The 19951-nt window shown below is 48.6% G+C and overlaps 1 protein-coding gene across 3 annotated transcripts in view; it reads left to right on the top strand.

The window, feature by feature from the left end:
- Positions 1–19951, top strand: part of B4GALT5 (beta-1,4-galactosyltransferase 5) — a 118800-nt gene that overhangs the window by 81284 nt on the left and 17565 nt on the right. Inside the window, exons 9-10 of one of the 3 annotated variants that reach the window (XM_082362759.1) lie at positions 3557–3616; positions 4148–5853. In XM_082362759.1, the coding sequence (XP_082218885.1) occupies positions 3557–3584 (28 nt within the window). In that variant the 3' untranslated portion in view covers positions 3585–3616; positions 4148–5853. Of the gene's footprint in view, positions 1–3556; positions 3617–4147; positions 5854–19951 lie in introns of those variants that run through there. The other 2 variants (XM_082362758.1, XM_082362760.1) reach the window with 2 other exon arrangements.

The following is a 19951-nucleotide window of genomic DNA, read 5'->3' on the forward strand; positions in this document are numbered from 1 at the left end:
GAGGAGATGGAGGGTTGCTGACGTAATACAAGACCTGGACGTGGATTGCTCTTGGGATGGAGGAATCCACTAAGCTTCTAGCTTTGCCACTTGTGTGGATGGCAAGGCCATTTTCATGAGATGAGGGCACTGGATGGAATTGGACCAGGTTCATGGGGAAGATCATGAGATCAGTCATGAGTGTGCTGAGTTCAGGGGGTTTTGAGACAACCAAGCCGAAACAGCAAACAGGCTGTTCTGCGTGTGCTGGCTCGGGGACTCAAGGGAATAGTCGGGACCACAGATGGATTTGTGAGTCTCTGGGGTAGGAGATAAGTGAAAATCTAGGAGCGGATGAGATTGTTTAGGGACGGAGTAGAACAGGACGCATAGAGGGAGAACAGAAGGTGGCCTTGACCCAAGACTCTAAGATCTCCATTAATAACAGTTGGGAAGAAGAGGCTTAGTGAGTGGGGCAGAGAGGAAGAGTGATAGGAGGAAGACAGGAGTGGATAGGACAGGAAGGTCAAGGGAGGAGAGATGTTCAAGGGAGTGGTCAGTAGCACTGAATGCAGCAAAGAAGGGATGCCAGATGAGGCGTGAAAATTAAGGATTAGCAGCGGGGAGGACACTGGTTGAGGCTAGAGCCGTTTTGCTGAAGTGGAGGTGCAAGGGGAGCCGCACTGGAGAAGACCAAGGAAGGAGGAGGTGGAGTAGCAGCGAGTGCAGGCGTTTCTTGAATTTCCTATAAAGGGATGAAAAAAGGCTGGTACCTGGAGGAAGTGTGTGAGGCTCAGGGCGGGTGTTGATTTTGGCTTTCCAACAAGAGAAACTTCAGTGTGTTTTTGAACCCCAGGGAGATGCCCGCCAGAGAAAGATAGCTGAATATACGTGAGACAAGGAATAATCCATCAGGAATGCTCCTGAACTAGTAGCAGGGGGTGAGATCAAAGCAAAACCCAGGAGGAATCAGGAGCCCTTCCTGTGCCATCTCTAATTGGCAAACAGCCCGTGAAGACCCATGTTGCTGTTAAAAGATCCAGGATCCTTTCTTACGTAAATCACGAGAATCGGAATTTGGCCGAATTGATTTCTGGTTCTGCCACTTCCTCCCCACTCAAAATTTTTTTTAATTTGGGGTAAGTCCAGTCATAAAAATAGTAGTTCCCATTTATTGAGTGCCGCTTCTGGGTCAGGCGCTGTGCTAATTAAGTGCATTGTGCACTCTTAATCCTTAGCCCTGCAAGGTAGACCCTGCCCCTTTCTCTAAAGCGGGGTTTCTCAATCTCTCCTCTTGACACTTGGGGGCGGATAATTCTTTGTACAGGATGGAGAGGGGAGGGTTGGCATCCTCTCTGCAATGTAGGCCATTTAGCTGCACCCTTGGTCTCTACCCTTTAGATGCTGGTAGCATAGCACTCCCTCCTCCCAGCTGTAACAACCAAAAATGTCACCAGGCATTACCATATGACCCCAGGGAGAGCAAAATCCCCAATTGGGAACCATTGCTCTAGAGCTGAGGAACGGAAGCCACCAAAGCCACCACTTGCCTGAGGTCACAAAACTAGCCAATGGAGCCAGCCAGGATTTCAGCACCAGGTCATTTTTACCCCAAGGTAAATGCTCTTAACCCCTAGGCTACTTGTGATGCAACTTCTTTTTCTGCATATGTGCTCTTACTAGCTTTTGTTCACAAACACAACTCACAAATATTTTTATTATAAAAGTAATATGTGAGCACATGCTTGCTGAAAAAAATGTTTTAATTCTCCCTTTAATGTTAGCAGTTTAGCTGGTGTCTGTATGTACCTATATGCCTATGTGCATGTATAGGGAGATAAAGACATGTATACTTTTAAAGAAACTTAAATTGTATTACTTTTGGCTTTGTATATTACTATTTCTTGGTGACCTCTTCTCTGTGAATGAAGAGCTGTCTCAGGGTTCAAATGTCACTCCCTCCGGGAAGCATTCCATGGGCACCCAGTCTACTGTGTGTCAGCCCTCGTTCACCTTTCTTTTGCTTCACAAGATTTCTTACTCTGAATCCTACTATATGGTTATTCGTTCTTTGTTCACTGACTGTCGGCCCCACTCAAATGTAATCGCCATGAAGGTAGAGACTGTTTTATTCCCTGCTCTATCCCCAGTGCCAAGAACCAGTCCTGGCACATAGTAGGTGCTCAATGAATATTTGTTGAATGAATGAATGAATGAACAAACCTATATTATTCCTTTGAATGGTCACATGTAGTATGGATGGATGTAATTTATTTACCTATTCTACTCCTGATGGACATGGAGGCTGTTTCCAGTTTTCCACTATCACGTTATGTGCACCACAGTGAACACAGCTGCCCATAAATTTGGGTGCATATATGTAAGCGGGTCAACTTGAGAGAGTCCAAAAAGTGAAATTACTGGGGCGAAGAATTTGCACATTTTAAATGTTGATGGAATACACCAATTTGTCCTACAAAAAGGAAGTCTGAATTAACCCTTCTACCATCTATGAATGACCATGCCCTTTATATCTTTAATCCCCTGGAATTGATATTGTGTATGAGATGAGGTGGGGGAGAGGGTGCACATTTTTATTTTTTTCTGAATGGACTGCTAATTGTCCCAATAGTATTTATTATAATATGTAATTTCCTCTTTTTTTTTTTGAAATACCATGTCTCATACATTAAATTCTTTAACAAGATTCTTCTTTTTTTTTTTTTTAGTTAATTAATTTGGTTGCGCCGGGTCTTAGTTGCAGCAGGCAGGCTCCTTAGTTGCGGCTCAGGGGCTCCTTAGTTGCAGCTCACTGCCTTCTTAGTTGTGGCATGCAAACTCTTAGCTGCGGCATGCATGTGGGATCTAGTTCCCTGACCAGGAATCGAACCCGGGCCCCCTGCATTGGGAGCTCGGAGTCTTAACCACTGCACCACCAGAGAAGTCCCCTTTAGCAAGATTCTTGCATTCCACCAAGTTCTTTGTCTCATTCTGCTTTACATAGTTTATATTTATCCCTATTGTATATTTTCAAAAGACAAGTATCTCTCATCTTCCATATCCTCCTCGAACTTTTAAATGTAAGCTTTCCTAGAAGTGGAGTATACATACAGAAAAGTCCATAAATCATTAGTGAATAGCTCTTTGAATTGTTAGAGTGAACATATCCATATAACCTCATGATTGTTTATTATTAAAAATTTCTTGGCTATTTTTATGTATTTTCTTAATCCAGTGAAATTTAGATTCATTTTGTCAAGTTCTATTAAAAAATGGATATAGGATTATGATTGACATGACATTGAAGTATAGTTTGGGAAGTCTTAGTACCTTTACAGTATTAAGTCTAATCTCCAGAATTACCAAATCCTTTTGCTCAGAGGAAACATGAACCATTCCCTCTAGCTGCGACCAACTCATGATCCTGCAACTATGTTTTTATTAGTCAGTGGATTCACAACCAAAATACTATGAAAAAAGACAAATCTCTAAATGATAGGCAAACAAATCTGATGGCATCTTTCTATTTTGTTGTATTATTTTGTATTTCATTCCATTACAATTTTTCTTTTGACAGAAATGTCTGTGATCTTGTCACCAGCTAGAAATCTTGGCTCCAAGTTACTTCTCCTGTGGGGTAAGTTGGTCTTAAGAATTAGGATTTACTAGGGACTTCCCGGGCTGTCCAGTGGTTAGGGCTCTGTGCTTCCACTGCAGGGGGTGCGGGTTCAATCCCTGGTCGGGGAACTAAGATCCCCACATGCCATGTAGTGTGGCCAAAAAATTTTTTTAAAAAATTAAAAATTAAAAAAAAAAGAATTAGGCTTTACTAATAGTAAGAACACGTTAGATTTATACACGGCGCTTCATGGTGAAGCTGCCACTATGAAAGAGGGTCCATCGGCTGACCACCTATTATGCGCCAAGCATTGTGCTAAGTAACTCACATGCCTTTGCACTTACCCTTCACAATGACATCATATGGAAAGTATTGTCACCTCCCTTTTGCAAAAGAGAAAACAGGACCAGAGAAATGTGACTTCACTTAAGGCCCGAAGCTCCTGAGTGGGATTCAGAGATGGGTGTGTCTGGCTCTTTCTACATTCATCTTATCTCATCTGATATTTTCCATGTCGAATTGAGATGGTTCATTCTTTCGTTCATTCAGGAAATTTTTGAGCACCTACATGATACCTTAGGTCCTGCTGTATACAAGTCCTGGACTGGGTGCTGGAGATTGAGCAGTGAGAAAAACAGAGTCCATATTCTCCAATCCAGTTGGGGAGAAAGACAAACACAGACAAAACCCACTTCATAGTATCTATCAATATATCATGTTAGGGAGTGACAGGGTACAGCTAAGGTTTCAGTTCTAAACTGTTTTGCCTCCAATAAGTGTTGACAAGGATGTGGAGAAATTGCATCCCTTGTGCCCTGTTGGTGGGAATGTAAAATGGTGCAAATGGTATGGAAAACAGTCTTTCTTTGAAAAATTTAAAATGGAATTACCACAAGATCCAGCAATTCCACTTCTGGGTATATATCCAAAAGAATTGAAAGCCTCAGAGAGATAGTTGTACTCCCATGTTCATAGCAGTGTTGTTCACAATAGCCAAAAGGTGGAAGCTACCTAAGTGTCCATCAACAGAGGAATGGATTAGTAAAATGTGGTACATATAATGGAATATTATTTAGCCTTGAAAAGAAATTCTGACACATGCTATAAAATGGATGAACCTTGAGGCCATTATGCTAAGTAAAATAAGCCACTCACAAAAAGACAAATACGCAATGATTCCGTTTATATGAGCTTCCTAGAGTAGACAAAATCAGAGACAAGAGCTAGAATGGTGGTTGCCAGGGACTGAGGGGAGGAGGAAATGAAATTTTGCTGTTCAGTGATAACAGAATTTCATTTTTGCAAGATGAAAAGTTTTGGAGATGGTTGCACTACAGTGTGGATATACTTAACAATACTGAACTGTACATGTGAAAATGGTTAAGATGGTAATTTTTACAGTATGTATATTTTACCACAATTAAAATTTTAAAAATAATAATTATAAAATTCTGCTTCTCAATAACCCCATCCAATAGGAACTGCCATTTTCCCCACTTTAAGTCTTGGTAGCCCCTAACATAGTAGGTCCTTATTAAATATTTGTTGAATTCATTTGTAAATTAAAAAAAAATCTTTTGCCTCTGTTCTGTTTTTGATCATCTGTTCAGATGACAAACATAAATGTTTGTCAGACATAAAATAGCAGACATAAAGACAGAATGACAGACAAAAGCACCATGTCCCCCATTGCTCTAAATCTCCGGTTAGCTCTCTCCAGCCATGGGCCAGGATCAAGGAATGGACAGTTTAATATTGTAATCGGCACATCCTTCCTGTGGTGCACCCTTTCTTCACTATCTGGCTTGCTTTTCCGTGTTTCTGTGTAATCTGTCACTCTTTGCTGTCACTTCCTTTTCCTTTGTGTTGACAGAGCTTAGCATGTTTGTCTATTCTTGTTGGGCGGTTTGATTTCCTTCTGCGGGATTGCTATTACGTGTTACATGGTGATAAACTGGCCAGTACACATTGTTAGCTTTATTTTTCCTGGACTTCTTTTTTGTTCTGTGATCTTCCTTCACCATTCATATTTCTGTTAATTTTTAGCCTAAAATTTTTTTTTCTTTTTTTGGCCACGCCACTCAGCGTGTGGGATCTCAGTTCCCTGACCAGAGATTGAACCTGCACCCCTTGTGTTGGAAGCACAGAGTCTTAACCACTGGACCACCAAGGAAGACCCTTTAGCCTAAAAATTGACAAAGGTTGGCAAACTCTGGCCAGCCAGCCTCTGGTAAATAAAGTTTTATTGGCACACAGTCATGCCCGTTGGTTTACATATTGTCTACGGCTGCTTCAAGTTACAACGGGAATATCAAGTGGTTGAGTTGTGACAGGGACTACGTATGGCCCCCAGAGTCTAAAATATTTACTATCTAGCCCTTTACAGGAAAAATTTTGCCAGCCTCATGCCTAATTAATTCAGTTTAAAAGATTAAATTTTGTAGGTGTATCTGGCATATCTTAGGTAGGGTAGTAAGTCAAGAATTGGAGTGCATTTAAAGGTGACGCTGGGGACATTAGCTTTGGGGAGTTTTCTCTTGTTCCTGCCTCTGCTGGGAACACTCCATCAATTTCAGGTGTCTTCCCTAAACACCCAGTTTGGAGCGGCCGACTGTCCCAGTTCTGTGTTATTTTTCTTTATACCACATCATTAGATGAATCTGCTTGTTCATTTATGTGTTCGCTGGTTTATTATCTTTCTTCCCCCTCTACATTGTAAACTTCTGGAGGGCAAGAATCTCAGGTCTCCTCGCCGTCCAGGGTAGGGTGTGACAGTAGATGGTCTTAAAATATTTGTTGAATGAGAGAGAGAGAGAGACAGAGATGCCTACCCAGCTACCCAGGCTTCTTGGCTTTTCAATTTGTCCTTCTTACAAAAATATGAACCACTGCTAAGGAAATGGAGCCCCCGAGACGTGAAATGACTTCCCCAGGCTGTGGAGTTCTAGCTGTGGAGCTAGTTGTAGAAGTGGAATCCAGCTATAGAGCATCTTTCCCAGTCCCTCTTCTTTCTAGAATTAAGAGCAGAAGATTTACATCTCCCTCTCCCCTATTCCTTCCCCCCCCCCCCCGCCTCTCCACAAAGCAGGGACCTCTTTCCCACTTGGCTACTTCACCAAGCCACCCACCATTGTCCCGGAGATCAATCACACAGCGCCTGTCAGGGCCACATGCAGCAGTAGTGGGCAGCTGAGGGGGCAGGGCAAGGTGGCGGGGAGGCAGAGAAGGACGCAGAGCCGTGCTCTCCTGAGCTGCACAGCTCATAACCTCCCAAGGAAGTTTTCTGCCAGAATGGGGAGCAGAATTCATTTCACAAGTGGCATAAATTACCCTTAACAGGTTTCCCTTGAAGCTGATTCGCAGGTGATGGTAAATATGAATCGTTACTTAGCCATCATGACCGTTAAAGGAGCCGCTCACCCCCACTGTAGCGTGGGGTCCTGGGGCCAGGTTAGGAGGGAGCGCTGGCATCTGTCACGTCAGGCCTGGGGTGTTATCAGGGTCAGTGGTAGTGTCAAGGGCTGGCATCAAGGGCTGTGGGAAGTGCCTTTGTCTCTTCCCCATAATTTCAATGCCTCCAAAGCCACTCCAGATAAACACGTAACCTAAGACAAGTTTGCTAAGCCACAGTGGCTTCGCATAGCTGCTTCTCCTCCATCACAGCTCTGCTCCCATCCCACCTGCAAATCAAGAGATTTGAAAGGGTCTGAGAGGTGTGCAAAGACCAGAAGAACGCCAGCAAGACCGTAAGTCCCAACAACCTTCACTGCCAGGGCTGTGGGTCTTCATGGTTTTGGTCAAAATCACATGAGAGTGTGTTTTTACTAATCTGATGCTGCACAGCTCTTAGAATTGGAGGATCTGATAATTATCATTCAAATCATCCCTTCCTGGGACTTCCCTGGTGGTGCAGTGGTTAAGAATCTGCCTGCCAATGCAGGGGACGCAGGTTTGAGCCCTGGTCCAGGAAGATCCCACATGCTGTGGACCAGCTAAGCCCGTGCGCCACAACTACTGAGCCCGCGTGCCACAACTACTGAAGCCTGCGCTCCTAGAGCCCGTGCTCTGCAACAAGAGAAGCCACTGCAATGAGAAGCCCACGCACCACAACAGAGTAGCCCCCGTTCACCACAACTAGAGAAAGCCCGCGCGCAGCAACGAAGACCCAAAACAACCGAAAATAAATAATTTAGGGGAAAAAAAAAGAAAAAGAAAAACAAATTATCCCTTCCTGAGAGACACTGCCGGGCTGATTGCTGGTAGTTTTCAAAATTTCCACAAAGCCCCTCCTTTACATACTTTTGAAACCCTGACCAGGAGCAGTGACCTGAAACAGTGAAACTACTCACATATTCTAAATTTGGAAAGCGGCGCTCTCTGAGTCTGAAGCTTCCTGCGTCTGAGCCTTCTCCCTTGCTGGCTCCCCAAGTCACAGTGAGGCCACTTTCTCTCACTCACTCACTAATTCTTGTATTTATTCATCAAACGTCTCTGATGCTGCTGACCAAGGGCTAAATGCCAATAGACCAAGATGAAGACCGCCAAGACCCCACTCTCAGATGGCTCTTGGCCCGGTGTGAGGAGACGGACAGCTAACTGATCCGCTTCCTAACAAGCCAGGATGAATGATTTATCTTCTGGGGGTGCAATGAGTACCCAATGTGGGACCAGTTCAGAAAGCTTTGAATGTCACAAAGAAGAGTTTGCTGTCTATTCTGTAGACAGTGGGGAGCCAAGGAAGGTTCCTGAGTGGGAGAGTGGCAAGATTAAATGTGTAGTTTAGGTTCATTTTTCCGGTTGCTTATGAATTCATCCATCCGTCCAACAGATGTTTACTGAGCATCTACTCTGTGCTACACACTGTGCTGGGTACCTGGCTTCCGTCTTTAGCAGTGAACAAGACAGATATAAATCCCTGCCTTCGTGGAACCAACTTTCTGGGGAGGAAGGGTGGATGGACAATAAACAAACAAATAAATGACTGAGTTCCAGCTGTGCTTAGAACTGTGAAGGAAATAAACAGGGAGATGGGGTCGAGAATGACCAGGACACAGGGTGGGGCTCCTTCAATTGGATGGTCGGGGAAGAGCCCCCTGGGAAGGTGACAATTCAGCTGGGGTTAAAAGAAGGGCAGTTATGACAAGAACAGGGGCATGGGAAAGAGGAAGTGCAAACGTCCTGAGGCAGGAGAGAACTTGGCTTGTTGGAAGAAGTAGAAGGAAGCCAGAGCAGCTGAAGGGGAGAGGAGGAGGCAAAGACGGGGCCTTGCAGGCCGTGGTGAGGACTTTGGTGATTGCGGAAGGGCAGCCAGGAGCCACTGGAAGGTTTCAGCAGGTGAGTGACATGTTTGGATTTACGTTTCCAAAAGTTCCCTCTTGGGAGCTCCCTGGCTGTCCAGTGGTTAGGACCCGGCGCTTTCACTGCCGAGGGCCCAGGTCAGGGAACTAAGATCCCACAAGCCGCGCGACGTGGCCAAAAAAATTAAAAAAATAAAGTTCCCTCTGGCTGCTGTAGGGAGCAATGTGACAGCAGAGAAACAAGCAAGGAGGTTGTAGGTGAGGATGGTGGTGGCTTGGAGCGAGGTGGTGGCAGTGGAAGTGGACGATTCAGGACACATTTTGGAGGTAGCGGTGAGGGGCACAGAGGAATCAAGAGTGATGCCTGGGGGGTGGGGTGGGAGGGAGGCCCAAGAGGGAGGGGATATGTGTATACATATGGCTGATTCTCTTCGTTGTACAACAGAAGCTAACACAGCATTGTAAAGCAACTATACCCCAATTAAAAAAGAAAAAAATAGTGATGCCTTTGGAGCCTGAGCCACTGGGTGGTGTCACCAGGAGCAAAGACTGGAGATTTGGGGTGGGGCTGGGGGAAGAATAAGTGTTTGGAGAAATGCAAGATGTCTTCCTAGGATGTTTCAAGTTGGCAATTCGATATTCCAGTCCAGAGCCCGGGAGAGATCAGGATGCTGATGGGAATGTGAGATTCATCACGCATGTTTATTTCAGGCAGCAGAATGGGTGAGGTCACCAAGGGAGGGGGAGGAGCGCCACCGGCAGGGGTCCAAAGACAGGGCTCGGAGGGGACATTGCTGAGAAATGATAATGAGCATGGATGCCACGATTGGACTTGGCAACAAGGATTGTGACATTGAGAGCCATTTGGTGGCACAGAGGGTGGAAGCCTGGTTGGGGGACACCGAGGAGGGGGTAGGGTGTGGAAGTGGGCCAGGGAGTGTGGACTCTCACCAGGTATGGGGGGGAGTGGAGGGAGGGGCGCTCGTGGTAAGGTGATGGGGTCAAGGGAAGGCATTTTATGTTTTTTAACGTGAGGTCCTGGGAGTGGGGAAAACTGAGGCTGCACAAAAGAGGCAATTGTTGGAAGAATATCCTGAGTGGGCAGGAGGAAAGGGCACTGCACCCCCTGTTCCCTGGCTGTGTCTGCTCTCCCCCTGTGTGACCCTGGGCAAGTTACAGGGAACTTCTGGGCCTCCCACCCCAAAATGGGCCACACAGGCCCCAGATGACTCCTATGTTGAGATGGGCTCCTCCTGGGTGGGTTGGGTCCCAGGGACAGAGTGGCCTCCAGCATGATGGCCAACAACCCCAGGGAGGCCACCAGGCTCCCCCAGGCCCACCTTGCTGCACTGACCAACGCTGCCCTGCTCCAAGGTCCACAGCCAGGCCTGGCTGGCCCCTGGAGGCTCAGTCCAGAGTGCTGTACTTTGTGGGGAAGAAAATGAAAGCTTAAGAGTCTGAGGGGCTACCAGGCCCAGTCAAAGGGGCTCTGGAATGAGAAGGGCCTGGATTTGATCCTGGCTCTCCCCCTTCCTGGCTCTGGGACTTTGAGCAAAAACTTTTCCTCTTTGGGTTTTAATTTTCTCATCTGTAAAATGGGTATCATCATCATCATTGGTTGCTATGAGGATTAAATGAGATGATAGCACTAGAATCCTTCCTTCCTCCCTCCATCCCTTCCTTCATCCCTTCCCTCCTTCTCTCCTTCCTTTCTTCCCTCACTCCCTCCCCTTCTCTCTTCCTTCCCTCTTTCTCTTATAGAAGCTAAGTTCTGCCACAGGAGTCTCCCTCTTCTTGGGTCATGCTATCTGTGTGGGACCTGGGCACCTGAGCTTCTGATGAGGTAGCCTTGGCCTCTGCTTCACCCACAGGAGTCTGGGCTAGTGGGGTCCACAGGGGCTTCCCACTGCCTGCATTTATCTGTCCTGCCCTCTGCCCTCAGGCCTGGGCCCAGTGTCAGCAATGGGCCAGGACTCCACACAGGACAACACGCACGCTGAGGGCTGAGGTAGTGTAGCCGGGACTGCCGGGGGATCAAGAGGGCATGGCTGCACTTCGCAGCCACTGGGGCAGGACACCAAGGAGTGACCCTGCGAGGGACACCTCCCCGGGGAAGCTCTTGGCTCCTAGAAATTAGCTCTGGGCCCAACCTGGTGACTCAGGAGACCTGTGTTGGGTCCAGCAGGTGTCTTTCAATCCGCCTCCAGCCCTGCAGGCCCCAGAGACAGACGGGGTGGGGAGTGGGGAGGGGGGGTTGAGCCCTGGCTCTGCCTCTTATTGGCCATATGACCTAAGGTAAATCATGCAAACTCTGGAGCCTGGGTCTCCTCATCTGTAAAATGGGGATAATGGTGAAGCCCTTTGACTAGGAGGATATAAAAGGCGAATGAGACCAAGCCAGTTCCCTGCTCACAGCCCTCCGGGGCGCCCGCTGCATACGGAGGGAAGTCCTGTCTCCTCGTCCCACAGGCCCTGCAGGCCCTCCTGTCCCTTCATTTTCCCTCCTCAGCCATTAGGGCCTCCTCGCCGCGCCTCTCACTGAGCTCATTCCCACCTCAGGACATTTGCACTTGCTGGTCCCCCGGCCTGGCATGTCCTTCCCTCAGCTACTCCCATGGCTGTTCCTTCAACTATCCCCTCAGAGCCACCTCTTCAGAGAGGCCGGCCTGACCCTCACCTCATCACTCTGTCTCACTCCTGTTTCATCCACTCCAGAGCACATCACGTCAGACTCACATTTATTTGTTTACCTGTTCCTGGTGTGTCCCTGAAATGTGAGCTCCACAAACGCAGGGACTAGACCTGTTTAGTTCTTGGCTCTTCCTAAAACCCAATAGTAGATGCCCTACATGTGTTAGCTACTATGATCTTTTCTAGAACTATATCTAAGTCCCTCGAGGTATGTAGTGCTATGTGGGTGGGGAACGGCAAAATAAGGGCCAGCCGTTAAGTGGCTGGTTTCCCATGCACTCATTATTTCATTTATTCATTCAAAACCATTTCCCTGGGCACCCACTGTGTGGCAGGCTCCAAGCAGGGTGCAAGGGATAAAGCTCTGAAGCGGAGGATCCTAGCTATGCCAAGTCTCATGCAAAGAGCAGTTGGGCCCTCAGTTCCCAAACCTTCCATGGCTCCCTAGTGCCCCAGGCCGAGTCCACACCCCTTATCTCCACATGTCCGCTCTCCTTTCTCTGGGTGCAGCCAGCTTTTCTAGTAGGACCTGAAGCACCCATGGCCACTGTGTAGTTTTCCAGCCTCAGGTTCTCTTCTCTTGCTGCTCCCCAGCCTGAGATATGCCTTCTCACCCTGATCCGCGGCCGAGCTCGTCAGTGTGTTCACACAACACGCGGCTGTTGCCTACTCTGCCCCATGGCCCTTCCAGGCCCTGCTCGCATCCCCGTTCCCCTCCCAGCTCCTTGGAGCCTTGATGCCTACTCAGTTATGGGTCATGAAATCGGACCCTCAGCCTGTCAGCCATTCTTTGTCTGAACCTTCTCCCATCAGGACCTTACACCTACCCCATGGCCTAGTGGGGATGATCTTACCCCTGTTTCACAGAAGAAGGCACCAAGGCACAGAGAGGTTTTGTAACTTGCCCGAGGACACACAGCTAGTACGGGGGACTTGAACCCAGCAGGCTGACCCAGATGCATCATTCTTCTGCCATATCAGCCATTTAGCCGGGCCTTTCCAGAAACCCTTCCTGTTGTCAGCCTGTAGGGAACATGCCCTTACACTTCCCACCTGCCCTCCTGAGGCTGCCCTCTGAAGCCCTGGACCCCCATCTATAACCACAGGCCCCCATGCTGGGGTCTTTATAGCCATCGTCCTGTGTATGGCTCTCATTATCCCTTAACCGAGGCAAAGAGCAGGGAGATCACACCTGCCCCAAGCTGGAAAGCAGGAGATCTGGATCAAACCCGGGCTCTCTGAACTAGAAACCCATGCCATGCTCCCCTGCTGGTCTTCATACTTAGTACCACCATAGCCAACCACCACGGCCGGCCACCTGCTATCAAGCTCCTACCGCTTAACACCTGGTTCCCACGTGGTCTCACACTGTCCTGTTTTTCACCCCATTTTAGAGGTGAGGGAACTGAAGCCCAGAGAGTGGGATGCTGTGGCCAAGGTCGCTCAGCTGGTGAGGGGTGGGGGGCTGGACTTAGAATGGGGCCGTGGGACCTCAAAGCCTTTACACAGCTGCCCGGTGTGTCCAAGTGACCAGGCTGCCCATGTTTCTCTCCCCGACCCAGGGAAACTTGAGTCTCCTGGGAAGCTCCAGACTTTCAATTGTTTCCAGCCAGAGCTTCCTGGGAGCTGACAAGAGGGAGCCACCCACTTGGGCTGCCCCGTGTCCTTCCCATCTGGCCGTGAATGAGCCTTTGTGTGACCAGGTGTAGCCCCTGTCCACACCATCAGGCTTCCTGACAACTCAAGTGCTCTCAGCTGTGCGTGGCCTGGGAGCTCACCACCCAGTGAGCAGACAGGCCTGCTCCAAGGCAGACTCTAGGGGTTCATCAGCCCCCGGGCCTTTGCACTTGCTATTCCCTCTGTCAGGAGAGACCTTTCCTCAGTTTCTCCCACAACCAGTCCCTTCTCATCCTTCAAGTCACAACTCAAATGTCACCACTTCAAAGAGGCCCTTCCTGACCATCTGGCTCACCAGAACTTGAGCTCTAAGAGGGCAGGGGTTTGTCTGTTGTGTGGGGGGAGATCCACAGTAAAGGAATTAACATTTCAACAGTATCCTTTCTGCTAGTGATAACGCACTGTAAAAATATTCAGGTAATTGGGTAGAGAGCATCTGGGACAGCGGGCCTTTGAGGTGGTGATATCTTTTTTTTTAAAGTTTTATTGAATTTGTTACAATATTGCTTCTGTTTTATGTTTTGGTTTTTTGGCTGCCAGGCATGTGGGATCTTAGCTCCCTGACCAGGGATCGAACCCGCACGCCTGCACTGGAAGGCGAAGTCCCAACCACTGGACCACCAGGGAAGTCCCTGATGTGGTGAAATCTGATCAGAGACCTGGATGAAATGGAGGAGCCATGCCAATATCTTGGGGGAAGAGAGTTCCAGACAGAGGGAACAGCAAGTGCAAAGGTCCTACAGCAGGAATATGCAGATGAGTGGGAGGAGCTTCGAGGAGGCCAATGTATCTGGCACAGAGTGGTTGAGAGAAGAGCAGGGGTAGATTTTTCCCTCTAGGAGACGACCTGGCAATGTCTGAAATCAATTTTGGTGGTCACCCTGGGGCATCAGGGTGTGCTGCTGACATCGAGTGATCGGAGGCCAAAGATGCCGCAGTGCACAGGACAGCCGCCACCACAGAATGAGCCTGTCCAAACCTGGCTGGTTGAGAGATGCTGGCCTGGGGTGCTGTGTCCCCGGGTAAGCAGCCTCAGGCCTGCCTACTGTGCGCTGGTGCCACCTGGTGGCCTTGTGAGACACTGCAACAGCTCCCAGAGGAGCCAAGACTTCAGAAATGATCCCTCCAGCATTCCTGTAATAATAATGCCAGTAGTATCGAGCAAGCGCTTGCCCATGGCTCACGGTGTGCCAGGTCAATGCAAGATGTTTTATCCAGATGAGCCCAAACTCCACATCCACACTAACAGGCAATTGAACGGATGCATCTGAAACTGAACTCTTCCCCCAAACACTCAGGGAGTCAGTTGTCTCCGACTTCTCTCTGTCTGTCACCCCCATGTCCCTCTCCTGCTCAGAACCTTCCATGGTTCCCACTTCTCATTCACAGAGAAATCCAAAGTCCCTTAATGGCCCCAAAGACCCCTGCCCTTCTATTTAAAATCAAAAGATACCAGCTTGCTTTCCCCCCCTTCTCACTCTATTTTTTATATACAGCAAGAATCACCAAGTGATATATGTTTATTTTGCCCATCTCCTCTATGTGAACAGCTCCCTGAGGGCAGAGGCTGTCTGTTTGGTCACTGATCTCTCTCCAGCATCCAGCACCATGCCTGGTACCCAATAAGTGTGCAACAAATATTTGTTGAATGAATGAATGGATGAATCTGCACAACCCTTCCCACCTCACACTAGAACTTTGTGGGTTTTAGTCTCACTTCCATCACCAAGGCTGTGTGACCTTGGACAGGCTCCTTAACCTCTCTGGACCTCAGTTTCCTAACAAGAGTAAAAACAGTACCCTCCTCATTGCATTCTGAGAGCGTTAAATGCGTTCCTCCACAAGTGTTTAGAACAGTGTGTGGCACCCAGTGGGTGCTTAATAGAGGCAGTCCTGTACTTCAGTCGCCATTCCCGGCCTCCTTCGTCCTCCCCTCTCCACCCCTTCAGCCCCTGAAGGGAAGGACTTGAGTCTCAGTCTCCTTCTTTGTCCTTTGCACATAGTAGGTGCTCCTTAAACGCTGGTGTTGAAGGAAGGACATAGATGATTGAGTGCCTCCTGTTTGCCATGCACTGTAAGACAGGCTCTCCTACCCCATTTTATGGGTGAAGAAACTGAGGCTCCCACAGGTACAGAAGCAGGACCTGTCCCTCGAAGCTGGCAAGGTGCCCTCCTCCCGTCCAGCTCTGAGGGTGAGGGTCAGGGACCTTTGGGAGCAGAGGGAAGGAGTGTCATTCTGCAGAGTGACCAGCATGGGGCAGCAGAGATCTGGGCCTCCTCTGAGGATCCTGAGAACTGGGTCTTCGTGGCTCTGAGAGTGAGCGCCTCCTTACATTTCGCACCCTAGGCACCTCGCTTGCCTCACCCTAGTCCCAGCCCTGGTCTGAGAGGTCCTGTCCTACCAAAGAGATGCCTTTCTCCTCCCCTGCATCGAGCGCTGTGCTCAGGGCTTCCCACATATGTTAACTCAGCCCTCAGGACAACCTGAATGAGGCGGGCACTGTTATTGCCCCATTATTCGGAGGCGGTAACTGAGGCCGGACAGCTGAGGTCGCTAGCAGAGGCGACGCTGTTCCACAATGCGTCTTCAGTGCATGGAGGCAGATCGCGAGCCTTTGGATCATAAGCTATGATTGTACGCATTAGACATTTGCGTGGTCTCCTTTGGGGAGGGGGTGAGTGTATCCACACAGTGAAAAAAGGGAGGCAGACATTGTGCCAAGAGCATAATTATTTGTTTAAAATATTCATGGACCCTCCATATCAGAGAATCAGAAACTGTGGGAGGACTGGGGAGCTGGGATGGCCCAGAGAGGGGAAGCCTCAGGGGATGCTTCAGGAGAGGGCAGGAAGCCTACCTGATTTTTCCGGAGGAGCAATAGTTACCCATCTGGAAGCAGGAGGATATTTCAGACGGAAGGGGCAGTGTATACAAAGGCCCCGGGGTGGCTCAAGGAACCTCAGTAGCCAAGTCTGGCTAAAATAACATCAAAAAGATGGGGCGGGGGGTGGGGGGACTTCCCTGGTGGCGCAGTGGTTAAGAATCCGCCTGCCAATGCAGGGGACCTGGGTTTGAGCCCTGGTCGGGGAAGATCCCACATGCCGCGGAGCAACTAAGCCCGTGTGCCACAACTACTGAGCCCGTGTGCCACAACTACTGAAGCCCGTGTGCCTAGAACCTGTGCTCCGCAACAAGAGAAGCCACTGCAGTGAGAAGCCCGCGCACCACAACGAAGAGTAGCCCCCCCTCGCCGCAACTAGTGAAAAGCCCCCGGGGCAGCAATGAAGACCCAATGCAGCCAAAAATAAATAAATAAATTAAATTTAAAAGAAAAGATCGGGGGCTTCCCTGGTGGCGCAGTGGTTGAGAGTCTGCCTGCCAATGCAGGGGACACGGGTTCGAGCCCTGGTCTGGGAAGATCCCACATGCCGCGGAGCAGCTGGGCCCGTGAGCCACAATTACTGAGCCTGCGCGTCTGGAGCCTGTGCTCCGCAACAAGAGAGGCCGCGATAGTGAGAGGCCCGCGCACCGCGATGAAGAGTGGCCCCCACTTGCCACAGCTGGAGAGAGCCCTCGCACAGAAACGAAGACCCAACACAGCCATAAATAAATAAAATAAAAAAAAAATAAATAAATAAAGTTTAAAAAAAAAAAAAAAGATCGGCAGGGAGTCAGGATGAGGTAGATGTTGGGGCTCAATTCACTGCGACTGAGAGGCAGGGACAGACACAGGACACGCAGTGTGCCATGGGGTCTCAGAAGGCCACCCTCCACCTCCTGCAGGAACCTCAAAGGACTATCAATGTCCCCCCCTTACAAATGGGGAAGCTGAGGCTCAGAGAGGTGAGGCAACTTGCTTGGCCGGTAAGCCGAGGGCTGGGATTTGAACCTGCTTTTTGAGGAAACATCATGAACTCAGGAGCGACGTTCAGTGAATTTTGGCTGAATGAATAGATTGAGTCCTTCATGTGCCTGGCGCTGTGCTGAGTGTTTTCCCAGCAATGTCTTACTGAATCCTCAGAAATAACTGTGATACTAATGAGAACCTACCGTATAGCACAGGGAACTCTACTCAATGCTCTGTGGTGCCCTAAATGGGAAGGTTTTATATATATATATATATATCTGATTCACTTTGCTGTACAGCAGAAACTAACACAACATTGTAAAGCAACTGTGCTCCAATAAAAATTACTAAAATAACCTAAAAGTTTCCTCAAAAAAAAAAAAAGAAAGAAATAACTGTGATGGAAGTGCTATTATTTTCCTTTCTTTTACAGATTAAAAAACCCAGAGCTCAGAGAGGGCAAGTGATTTTCCCGAGATCACACAGCCCACAAGCGTCAGAACCAGGATTCAAGCGCAGGCCCTCAGGCTCTGGAGTCTGCCCTCTTAACTGTGGCACCAGAGTCTCCCAAACTCTAGTCGGCTCTGAGTTTTGTGTTATTTGTGCTCTCTGCCTTCCTTAATCTATATTTTAAAGGGACTGCCCACCCGCCTTTCTTCTAAACTAAACCTGTTTCTGTACAAAGGAAACTATATATCATTAGCAGAAATGGAAAACCTATGTAATGAATTGAAGATAATGATGAAAATAAATACAATAAGAGCAAAACAACACCATTGCACCCTTGCCGGATGCTTGCTTGCTCGCCCAGTCTGGAAGCAGAGCCTGCTGGAGCTTGGTTAGAAGGGATGAGAGGGTCGGCTAGATGATAAGGAGCTGTTAGCAGCAAGGAAGCATTTTCCTTGAGGTGCTCAGAGCGGTGCAAGAGAATCCCTGTGGGGAAAACTGCCTTCCTCTCTGACACCTGATGCCCCATGCGACCTAGAACAGCCCGCAGCTCGACCCCAGCCCAAACCCTTCTCCTCCGGTCATCCAGGCCCTCCCAGGCCCTGCATGCAGAGTCTGTGCCCAGGGTGGGACGGGGGATCCTGGGAACAGAGCCTGACTGTCCCTCTCACCTTCTGCTCCTCCCTGGCAGAGCCCCTCAAGGAGGGTATACAGCTGGCACTCAGCCAGGCCTCCAGAGCCTGGCCTACAATAACTCAATGTTCGGTGTCTGGTCTCGTTTTGTTGTTTTTAATAGAAAAATGTTCCCTGCACCACCAACTCTTTCCTGGGCGGGGTTTGGAATCCATTTCCAGATGGGAAATAATTTTAGGGAAGAGGAACTGCTAAAATTATGGGCCATTCTGCTGCCAGCTCCCACTGGGACGAGCCAGCCTTGGTCCTGGAACTTTCCTGAGGTGGGGAAGCTTGGTCTGAGTCGGGGAGAGAAGCCAAGATGGATTGTTGAGACTGGATGTCTCGCCTGGCTGAGCTGTGGTCAGCTTACATGGGCACCCGAACCTTCTCGGATCCTGCATTCAGGGGCTGCCCCCTGGTGCCAGGCTCCTCTCCCGTCCTCATTCCTCACAAATATCCCCGATCAAGCATCTGAATCTGGCTGCCATTTTGCAGGAAATGCCAAGGCTAGAGTGTGCTGTGTTACAGTCAGCCCCAGGGAAATCAACAGGTCAGACGGCCCAGGTTCTGCAACAGGTGAACTGTAAGGAAAAGAAACAAATGGCAGGGGAAACAAAAATTAAAAGACTGAAAACATATCAATTTTTGGGGGGCGGGGAGTGACCACGCTGCACACGGTTTGCGGAATCTTAGTTCCCCGACCAGGGATTGAACCCAGGCCCTCAGCAGTGAAAATGCGGAGTCCTAACCACTGGACCGCCAGGGAATTCTCAATCAATTTTTTTTTTTTCAATGGGCGAGAAAAAATATAGCCTAGGGATACAAACAGAAGTGATAAAACTATAAAGAAACACAAGAGTTAATGCTAAAAGTCAGGGTCGTGGTTCCTTTTGGAAGGAGGGAGGGGCTGTCCCGGAGTAGGCCAGGGCTCCTGCAGGGGCTTCTGGGGTAACTGGCCAAGTTCTGCTTCTTCACCTGGAGGTGGTCACAAGGAAGTTTAGTTGCCTTACCATAAATCATTAAGGTATATGTCTGTACTCTGTGGTTTTCTGTATTTGTGTTTTATTAAAAAAATTAAAACAAAACAAAACAAAACAAACCACAGACATGTCCCCATGCAGATGAAGGAAGGGAGGTTTGGTGGAGTGAAGTGGCTTTCCCATGGGTGAATAAAGAGCTGTGATTTGAGCCCAGCCTATATCCTGAAGCTTGTTTATTCGCCATATATTTGCCAAGCCCATGGTCTGTGCCAGGGGCCTGGGAGTGAGAGAGATGCATTCCTGCCCTCACAGTGCTGAGAGGCTGGGCATTGGGACAGGTCAGGGATGGGGACCCCCTTCCGCCAGGACACCTAGGGGTTCTGGATAAAACATGGCAAGAAGCCTTTTAAAGGGACGGCTGGGCTCGCAGAATTGAAGGGAAATAAACCTTCAGGGGCTACAAGCAGAGAGGAATTGAACAGTGTAGGCTGGGCTCATGACACGGAGGGTTTACCCCCCACAGGGGGATGCTAGGGACTTTGGAAAAGATTTTTAATTTGGAAAGAAATGAAAGTTGCAAGAATGGTATAATGAACTCTAAAAACCCCTTTACCCAGATTTACCAATTGTTAACCACATTTTGCTACATTTGTTTTATCATTCACTCTTTCTCTCTCTCTTCTGGAGAAATCTTTTTTTTTTTCCCCTGAATCATTTGAGAATACATTGCAGACATGA

The sequence above is a fragment of the Balaenoptera borealis genome, assembly GCF_965194805.1.
Source record: "Balaenoptera borealis genome assembly, chromosome: 16".
Taxonomy (NCBI): domain Eukaryota; kingdom Metazoa; phylum Chordata; class Mammalia; order Artiodactyla; family Balaenopteridae; genus Balaenoptera; species Balaenoptera borealis.